Source organism: Anoplophora glabripennis, unplaced genomic scaffold (genome assembly GCF_000390285.2).
Source record: "Anoplophora glabripennis isolate ALB-LARVAE unplaced genomic scaffold, Agla_2.0 scaffold686, whole genome shotgun sequence".
NCBI lineage: Eukaryota > Metazoa > Arthropoda > Insecta > Coleoptera > Cerambycidae > Anoplophora > Anoplophora glabripennis.
Genome location: NW_019417357.1, coordinates 228,809 through 238,848, shown reverse-complemented (window position 1 = coordinate 238,848; position 10,040 = coordinate 228,809). Strand labels below are relative to the sequence as shown.

Below are 10,040 nucleotides of genomic sequence, written 5' to 3'. Positions count from 1 at the left end.
AAGCTGGAACGGTCGAGAGTGTTCTGCATATTTCAGAAATTTATTGGTTGCAATATTTTTATGAAAGATCTTATATTGTACAACTGTAGAAGCATTTTGCAAATTTATATACTGAGTGTTTCATAAAAATGAAACAGGCGGACAAGGATTTTTTTCTCATTTCACTACCTACTTTCCTACATTATTTATTGAAATCTCTTGATGAAGATTTATATAGTTACTAACCAGACTCTTTCTTTGAAAATCCATGTACTGGATGTTTACATAAAATGGCCCAGGTCAGAATTATCGGTCCAGAGGCTTCTGTATATTTCGGAAATTTATTGATGGCAATATTTTTATGAAAAATCTTATATTGTAGAACTCAGAAGCATCTTGCAAATTTATATACTGAGTGTTTCATATAAAAATGAAACAGGCGGACTAGGATTTTTTTCTCATTTCACTACCCACTTTCCTACATTATTTATTGAAATCTCTTGATGAAAATTTATAGTTACTAACCAGACGCTTTTTTTGAAAATTCATATACTTGATGTTCTACATAAATTGACCCAGGCCAGAATTATCGGTCCAGAGGCTTCTGTATATTTCAGAAATTTATTGATGGCAATATTTTTATGACAAATCATATCTTATTAACCAGATGTAGTGGATGTCTCATAAAGCTGCCACAGGTGGACTAGGCTTCTTTATTATTTTTACTTTTTTTTACTTTCTATACTGAAACGTTTTGACGAAAACTGACCATTCGCTTTTTGAAAAATCCATATACTGAAAATTGAGCCAGGTCTGATTAACAGCAAAAATTTTCCTTTTTCTTTTAACTTTATTTTTACTTACTGAAGGCTTTTAATGAAAAATTGTATATTTACTAACCAGATACCTTTTTGGAAGTTTATACTGGATGTTCCAAAAAATGATCCACTTCAAAATTATGAGAAAGTGTAACTTAACTTATTTTTTCCCCATTTCTGCCTTACCTACGTACTGAAATCTTTGGATGAAAAATTTTATATTTACTGTATGTTCTACAAGACACTTCATAATTAGGAGAGTGAAACTTAACTTATTTTTCCCCATTTCTGACTTACCTACATACTGAAGTCTTTGGATGAAAAATTTTATAATTACTAACTAGATACCCATTTGGAAGTGTATACTGAATGTACAAAATGATCTACATCAGAATTGAAACCAAAACAAAAAGGCGGCAGACCAAATATTTTTTTACCCTTTTTACCTTTTTCTACTTTATTTGGTAAAGTTCATTGATAAAAAATTTGCATTTACCAATACGAAGCTTTTTTGATAATTTTTATACCGAATGTTCCAACAAAATTGATCCAGGTCAGAGTTGCAAGTGTTCAAACGTATTCATATTTTTTTTATTTTATTCTACCTTATTTTTTGAGGTAACAATTTTATAATATGGTTTTTCAAACTTTACAATATAGTGCATGTTATATAAAATTGATCCAGAACAGACCCCGTGGATTATTCCTTATCATATTTATTTCTTCTACTTTATTTAGTGAAGCCAATTCATGAAAATTTTTTTATTTACTAACCAGATGACATTTTAAAACTTGCTACACAGAATGTTTCACAAAATCGACCCACATTTGAATGGTGATAATAATGTAGATGGTGGTGATGTAGATGATGTAAATAATGGTAATGTAGATGATGGCGATGTAGACGATGGTGACGTAGTTGATGGTGGTGTAGATGATGGTGACGTAGATGATGGTGGCGTAGATGATGGCAATGTAGATGATGGTGACGTAGATGATGGTGGCGTAGATGATGGCAATGTAGATGATGGTGACGTAGATGATGGTGGCGCAAATGATGGCAATGTAGATGATGGCGATGTAGATGATGGTGGTGTAGATGATGGTGGTGTAGATAATAGTGATGTACATGATGGTGATATAGATGTTGCTGTAGTAGATGATGGTAATGTAGATAATGGCGATGTAAATGATGGTCATGTAGATGACGATCATGTAGATTATGGTGATGTGGATGGTGGCGATGTAGGTGATGGTGATGTATATGATGGTGATGAAGATGATGCCGGTGTAGGTGATGGCGATGTAGATAATGGAGATGTAGATGATTGTGATGTAGATTATGGTGATGTAAATGATGGTGATGTAGATCAAGGCGATATAGATGACAGTGATGTAGATGATGGCGATGTAGATGTAGATGATGGTGATGTAGATGATGTATATGATGGCGATATAGATGTAGATGATGGTGCGGTAAATTATGGTGATATAGATGATGACGCTGTAGATGATGGTGATGTAGATGATGGCAATGTAGATTATGGTGATGTAGATGATAGTGATGTAGATCATGGCGATATAGATGACAGTGATGTAGATGATGACGATGTAGATGTAGATGATGGTGACGTAGATGATGCTGATATAGATAATAGCGATGTAGATTATGATGATGTTGATGATGACGATGTAAATGATGGTAATGTAGATGATAGCGATGCAGATGATGGTGATGTAGATTATTGTGCTGGAGATTATAGTTCTGAAGATTATGGTGATGTAGATGGTAATGTAGATGATGGCGATGTAGATGATAGTGATATTGATGATGGTGATGTAGATGATGGTGCTATAGATGATGGTGATGTCGATGATGGTGATGTATATGATGGCGATGTAGATTATGGTAATGTGGATGATGGTGTTGATGATTTAAAAAACATTCCCGCCAGACAGTGCTCCGCAAAGCGGAGCTCATGCGTCGCGCAGCGCCGCCCGAGGGCCAAAGGCACGAGAGAAACGTCAAGTCGGCGAAGCCGACTTGCCTACGTTTCTAGTCCATATATATTAAAATCCGATAGCTCCGTCTGCGTTGCACAATCGCCCCGAAAAAGCGCCGATTTGCAGACTCGAAAGCTTTTTGTGGGCGCCGCGCAGCGGCGAGCCGCGGGGGGTTGAAGCCCCCCGCCGGCTTTCCTACGTCCGAACGTCGTATTTTGATGGCGACTTTTTGCCGTCTTCGCGGTGAATTTTCAGTTTTCTTCAGGCTCTGCGAGGAGCGCGGCATAATTTTTGTCCGACACGCCCTCCCGCTGAAATCTGACGGTCGCCGATCGCCTCGAATTGCGCGCGGGTACGGCTTTTTTATTTTTTATTTCCCCTATTTTCTACGATATTTTATTTAAAACTGTGCCGAAAATACTCATATTTATCGACCGGGTGCCTATTTCACGCTTTTTCCATAGAACTCCGCGAAATCAAATGCGGGATTCGAAATGCGGCCGTAAATACGTTAAAATGCACTATGTGAATTTTGCCCCACAAAATTCCTTCTCCGCGAGCCTCGAAACGGCGTGCGACTTGGCACAGAGACTCAGCCGTTCCTCCTAAGTCGTTCAGGGTCATTTTTGTCACGTTTTTTTCGCGTTTTCATATTTAATTTTGCCTTTTTTGCGGTCTCCTCGACGACAGACGACCATTTCGCAAGCCGTAAAGTTTGAGGTTTTAAGACACGCCCACTCGGAGAAAATTCGAATGTCGTTAGAAACGTCAGATTAATTATGTCAAAATAATTTCACGCCAAACGCGAAAGACGTCTATAGGATCGCGGCGAACCGTTATTTTACCTTACTAGGCCTTTTTTAACCTTAATACATTGCTACGCCACGACATATACAGGTATTTCTTATTATTAGGTTAGGTTGTTATTTACATTTTCGCAGCTCTACCATTTTACATGCCTACGATTACGATACCTGTCCCCCGAATTAACGTAAGTACTTGCCCTCTAAAACAGCATAATTTTAAACCAATCCATAGTACCTAAACCCTTGAACCTTTGTATTAGTACATTTGCTTCGTTAATTTACTGTGTTGCATTCGTATCTATTACTCCCCAAACGTCAAAAGTTAAGAATCAGTAGAAATAAGTTGGAGGTAAAGACTCTTTCAAGTCATAGGATGTCGTTATTTATCTGTTATCTCATTGTAGATCTTTTGCGATACGACTTGTTAGAAAAATGCAAATTTAACATTAAAAAAAATTGTTGATTACTTCAGCTGTGAATGACAGTTAAAATATCAGTATAGACGGATTGTGCATGAAGCAGTCGACAGCACAGCGGTAAAAATGCCCCGTTGTATTCGTAAGGTCGTCGGTTCAATCTCAGACGAGGTAACCTAAGATTTTTTTTTATTTACTGCCGTAATTTAATTTTATATATGGATTCTTCATCTTTTTAAACCTTTCTATAACAAAAAAATATAAAATATAGGTTTCTATCCTAGAGGGCGTCTAAAAAATTGCGTTGAAACTCGAACGGTCCAGACGCTCCTATATATTTCAGTTTATCGATTGCAATATTTTTATGAAAAACCTGATATCGTAGTAATCATATATGCTTTCTACAAAGGTATGTACCGAATGTTTCATAAAAATGACACAGGTGAACTGTGATTTTTACTTATCTTTTCACTTTTCCAACTTTTTTATTGAAATCTTTTCATGAAAAGTTATATAGTTACTAATCAAAGGATTTTTTTGAAAATCCATATATACTGCATGTTCTACATAACTGACCCAAGTTAAAATTATCGGTCTAGAGGCTTCTGTATATTTCAGAAATTTATTGTGGCAATATTTTTATGAAAAATCTTATATTGTAGAACTCAGAGGCATATTGCAAATTTATATACTAAGTGTTTCATAAAAATGACAAACGGACTAGGATTTTTTCTCATTTCACTACCTGCCTAAATTTTCAAATAGATATTTCTACACACGGTGTCTTATTAACCAAATGTTTTTTGCAATTTCTGTACAGGATGTTTCATAAAACTGACACAAGTGGACCAGATTTTGTTAATTTTTTCATGAAACCTTTTGAAGAAAAGTTGTATATTTACTGACCAGCCGCTTTTTAGAAAATCCATATAAGTACTGGGTGTTCCAAAAAATTGCACATCTGAAACGGGCAATTTTCCCCTTTTCACTTTTAACTTTGTTTTTATTTACTAAAATATTTTAATGAAAAATTGTATATTTATTAACCGGATGTCTTTTTGAATCTTTATACTGGATGTTCCATAAAACTGATCCAATTACCAACAGAACGAAACTTTCCATAGGTATATTTTTTTCCATTTCTACAGTATGTACTGGTCTGCAATATTTTTTTGAGAAAAATCTTATACCCTATCAACCAGGTGTTTTTTTGCAATTTATGTTCAGGATGTTTCGTAAAACAGGTGGACTAGATTTTTCCTTATTCATTTTTTTAATTTTTTCTTTAAATTTTTTGAAGAAAAGTCGCTTTTTTTAAAATTCATATACTAGATGTTCTATAGAATTAAGGGCAGTTTTGTTTCTTTTCACTTTTAGCTTTGACTTTATTTACTACAGTCTTTTAATGAAAATTTGTATATTTATCAAGCAGATGTCTTAATTTATTTTTTTACCAAGTTTGCCTTACCTACGTAGTCTTTGGATGAAAAATTTTATATTTACTAACCAGATGCCTTTTTCGGAAGTTTGGAAGAAACTTTTCTTATTCTTTTCTCGAGCGGGGCCTACTCTTTTTTGAAAAACATTTTCATCATACTTTTATATACAGGGTGTTTAAAAATCAAAGTACAGGGTATTTCAAAAAATGTTATATCTACTAACCAGCGAGGAAAGCACCGCGGAGCGGTGCTCGGGGCGCGTACAGCGCGGCCCGAGAGGAAGGCCAAACTCCGCGTAAGCGGAGTTTGCCTGCCTTTCTAGTAATGTTTTAAATTCTTTTATGTAAGTACACCAATCCTATATTTACATATATTTGATAGCAAGCATAATGTCCTATTTTTTCTATTTCTGTATCGACCAAAAATTTTGGTGATATCGATGTTTCATTGTCATCTCCAAATGGGAGAAGTAAACCAAAGTAATTCATAAAGAAAAATAAATAGGAATAATTAGGAATTTTTAAATAGTAATTTGCTAGCAATGATGTCTTAGAATTTTTTTTTCTTGTCTTAGTTTTATCTTTGTTTTAACTGAATATGTTTGTCTATTATTTTATTTCTATCTTGTTTTTCATATTATCTACTACAAAATTGTTTTAGTGTTAGTATTTCTGTGTGTACTGTTCTTTTTTGACTTGTGCAAATACTTTGTATCCTTGGGCACCAATAAACTAAACTAAACTAAACTAAACTAAACTAAACTAAATATATTTACATGTGTATACATTCTATTTTTTTTGTTTATGGAACATTAGAAATCGTCTCTCCTTTACCAGTTTGGTAATGTGGAGGTACTTATAGCTTTTTAGGTTTTGACTGAGGACTGGCGTAAAGTACAGATTATATAGGCACGAGGATTATATATACATTCTTTGATACTATGAATGCTTAATGGTGACAAATCACAAATTCCTGGGGATAGAATTTTTATCACCTCAGGACATCAGAAAGATTATAGCCATTTGTATGTACTAACCCTAGCCCTACTAAACTTTGCTACTAACAGCATCTCCAATGCGTCACATGACCTGATGGAAGCAGATTGCAGCACCGTTTTTTCCTTAATGATGATGACTGCGCATGCTCAGGTACTCATGACATAAAGAGGGTGCAATATTTAACCCCTTTCTATATAAATATTATTACAGAAAAAAGGGAAGCAATAGGTTTACATTTTCAAACTAATTCAGATAAGAGTACCATTGGGAAATAAAAGAACTGTAGCTATTTGAAACGTTTTGAATTTCGTCTTGATATTTTGTTTCAGAAACATCAGTAACTTAGTATGACCGACATTTTTACTTTGGACTTTAATTCAAATTCAAGTCAATGTATACTGACATAATAGCTATAAGACACATATAAATGTAGTTATCTATTTCGTGATATTTGATGTATACTTGTTATATAAGTGTGATATTAATTGTTGCTTTGATATGTGAAAGCAAAATTTTTCTTTGATTCTTAGCCCAAAGAACATAACTATAAAGTTACAGTATGTTGAATAAACATTCTTAAAGGAAGCCGTTTTTTACAACTTTGTCTCTGAATGGCATTGGTATATAGCAACTAATTGAATATCTCTCCAAGTAAGATGCAGTTGCCAGTTTTTGCTATATTCATTTTACTAATTGGTTTAATATGTCCATGGCAAATTAGATTAAGACTTTAATTTTCAGCCAAAGGAAACAACTAAATGTCTGAACTTATATTTTAAACTTCCTAAACATCCTTTTGATTTTATCTGTCGTTGATGTAGTTTTTAGATAGGATTATTTCGATATTGCTTGTACTAATATAATTTGTGTATTATACCTTCAAATAGCATGTAGTTCATCTTAACAGATGCAAACTTTTTGATTTGTTTGGCCACAATCAACAAAATTCCATACTTGGTAAATTATATATTTATATATACAGGCATATACCTAGATATACACTGTAAATAAATCGATCTGAGTGAAATCCATTGAGTGACATTATTGAGCACATTTTCAGTCAATAAAACCTTGTCACCTTGACAACTCATTTTTGATAATATTTGAACCGGTAGTTTTACTCATAAAATTTTAGTTGTATTTACTCATACTAATAGAGGAAAATTTCGCTTAATTGAATGGACAGAAATTGATACATTATTAAGTGAAATTGAGTGAAAATAGGTCAAATGTTCCTTACAGTGTATATTTTTTAACTTTTATAACTTTCGTACGCTTCTTAGGTTGTAACTCTGGTTAATATCAACATTTTTATTCATACTATCAGGCTACTCTTCTTCTAACCTAATACTTTATTTAAGGTTTCGTTACGTAATTGCTTCCTAATACTTCATTGAAAATTCCCTTATTATCACTTAATTTTGTCCTCTCCTCAATTGCTATCTTTTCATACACTGTCATAGATGAAACAGTATGTATAAAAAACAAAACTTGATCGGTTTTTTTTATATACTTATACAGAGACAGAGGAGTTGCTCAATTAAGTTTTCTATAATAACATGTCACTCTGATCATCATGTTTGATGATAGTGCCATACTTAGTAATTGAATGTTTTTTTTGTTTATATACACATATGTAAATGTATGTACACACGTATATTGTCGTCGTGGCCGTTCCTCCGCTACGGGGAGCACTGCTCGTGACTCTCCCTCATCCTGAGATTTCCTAGGGAATCCCAGGAACGGGGTTTCCTCCAAAGATATGGTGGAAGCCAAAAATTCTCGCTCGAGAACAGTAATGTCTTCTGGCAAGGTCGCAGCACATGGAACGATTCGTTCTACGTGCGACATTTCCGGAGCTCCTCTCTCCATCGTCACAGTACCAGAAGTCTCAACAGTCTGAATAGATACACTAATCAACGTTCAACTTATATATTAAAGCAAAATACAAATTGTTTAATAACCTGATGTCTATTTACGAGCACAAACCTTTTTTGAAAAAATAATTTCCAAAATTTTTTGACTGACGGCTTTTTCTGTCAAGAAGTCAAAACTCTCTTATCATTAAATCTCGCCTGTTTGGCCATTTTTTTAATAAAAAAAGCCAACATCCTACGACATTCACCCCCCCCCCCCCAAAAGGCTGTATAATACTACAGTTTACCCTACGGGTACAAACCTACAATAGGAACCGCGTTTATCTCATTAATATATTGAGAATCCCATTCCTCACATAAGTCTTCTATAGCGACTGAATACTCGTCTGCCCCCGCTTTGTGGGCTGGTCTCTCACTGGAACTAGGATTGTCTAACAATATGACTCAGTTGAGATACCTCTCTACCATTACTCCTCTCCCTCCCCGGCCTTTCCTGGAAATCCTGGACCTCTTCATCCCGGGAAGGACCTGGTGTTGGCGGTTGAATACCCATATCCATTCGTTCGCGGTCGTATCTAGCGGCCACGTTCGTCGAATCTTCGTGTGGTGTCATAAATGACGGGTCTCTCTTCCAAGGGCGGATATCATCGACATATATTTGATAATGGGTGCCATTTCGGTCGATTTCGTATACACCATTTCCCTTAATTTGATTGATCTTAAACGGGCCAGACTTCTCCTAGTGCTTTCTGCGTTCCTGGGAAGTTCCGTACCAACACATCCTCATGGAGTTGAAATTTAACCGGAGCGTCCCGCGGAAATGGATATAATCTTCTATTGAAGGCTGTCTGTTGTCGTAGAATCTGTTGTTCTCGTTGTCTTCTAGATTGACTCTGGTTATCGACCTCCCTTTGCCTCTCCGGATGGGACCACTCGCCTGCTCTTACTAAAGTAGCTCCCAGCAGAGCCTCACTCGGAGACATCCCAATGGCCGCGTTTCGTCGCGTTCTCAATGCAAATAAGATGATGCCAATAAATTGATCCCACAATGTTGGTGACTTGTTTTGAAGATGTATTCTTAATAGCTTTTTTACTTATTGGTTGCGGCGCTCGACCGGGTTGGAGCGCTGATGGTAAATAGGTGAAGTATACTGTTTAATGTGATGTCGGTTATGGAATCTATTCCAGACAGCGCTACGAAAAACAGAGGTATTGTCGGTGATTATTTCTTCCAGATATCCCCACTTGTAAAATACTTCTTCTAGGAACGTTAATATGCTTCTGGTTCGGACCTCTGGGACTGCCTTGGCTTCGACCCATTTTGTACAAAGGTCTGTGATAACGATTATGTATTTGTTCTTCCGTCTCGTTACCAGGTAAGGGCCCATTACATCTAAACTTATAACTTGCCATGGCCTCTTGGGAGGATGTGGTCTCAACGGAGCTCTTGCCTGCGTCGTGCCTCCACGCTAGGATGATGCACAGATCAAGCAGTGTTTTACATGGGTCTTAATTTGTTTGCATACAGCTGGCCAATAATATAACTCGGTAACGGCCTGTATTGTCTCCTCACGGGGCCAGGGTGACCAGCGGATGGGGAATCATGATAATGATAGATTATTTTCTGCCATAAATTAAGTGGAACTACCAATTGCCTTCGAGAATTTCATTCATCATCATCATCTACGTAGTCGTTTAACAAT

At 35.8% G+C, this 10,040-nt stretch overlaps 1 protein-coding gene across 1 annotated transcript; it reads left to right on the top strand.

Annotated features, from left to right (window-relative positions):
* The first annotated feature begins 1,601 nt into the window (after positions 1 to 1,601).
* On the top strand, positions 1,602 to 8,363 carry LOC108910462 (acidic repeat-containing protein-like). Its single transcript, XM_018715062.1, has 3 exons — positions 1,602 to 2,187; positions 2,338 to 2,586; positions 8,191 to 8,363. The coding sequence occupies exons 1-3, from the start codon at positions 1,602 to 1,604 to the stop codon at positions 8,361 to 8,363; spliced, it is 1,008 nt and encodes a 335-aa protein (XP_018570578.1).
* The last annotated feature ends 1,677 nt before the right edge of the window (positions 8,364 to 10,040 follow it).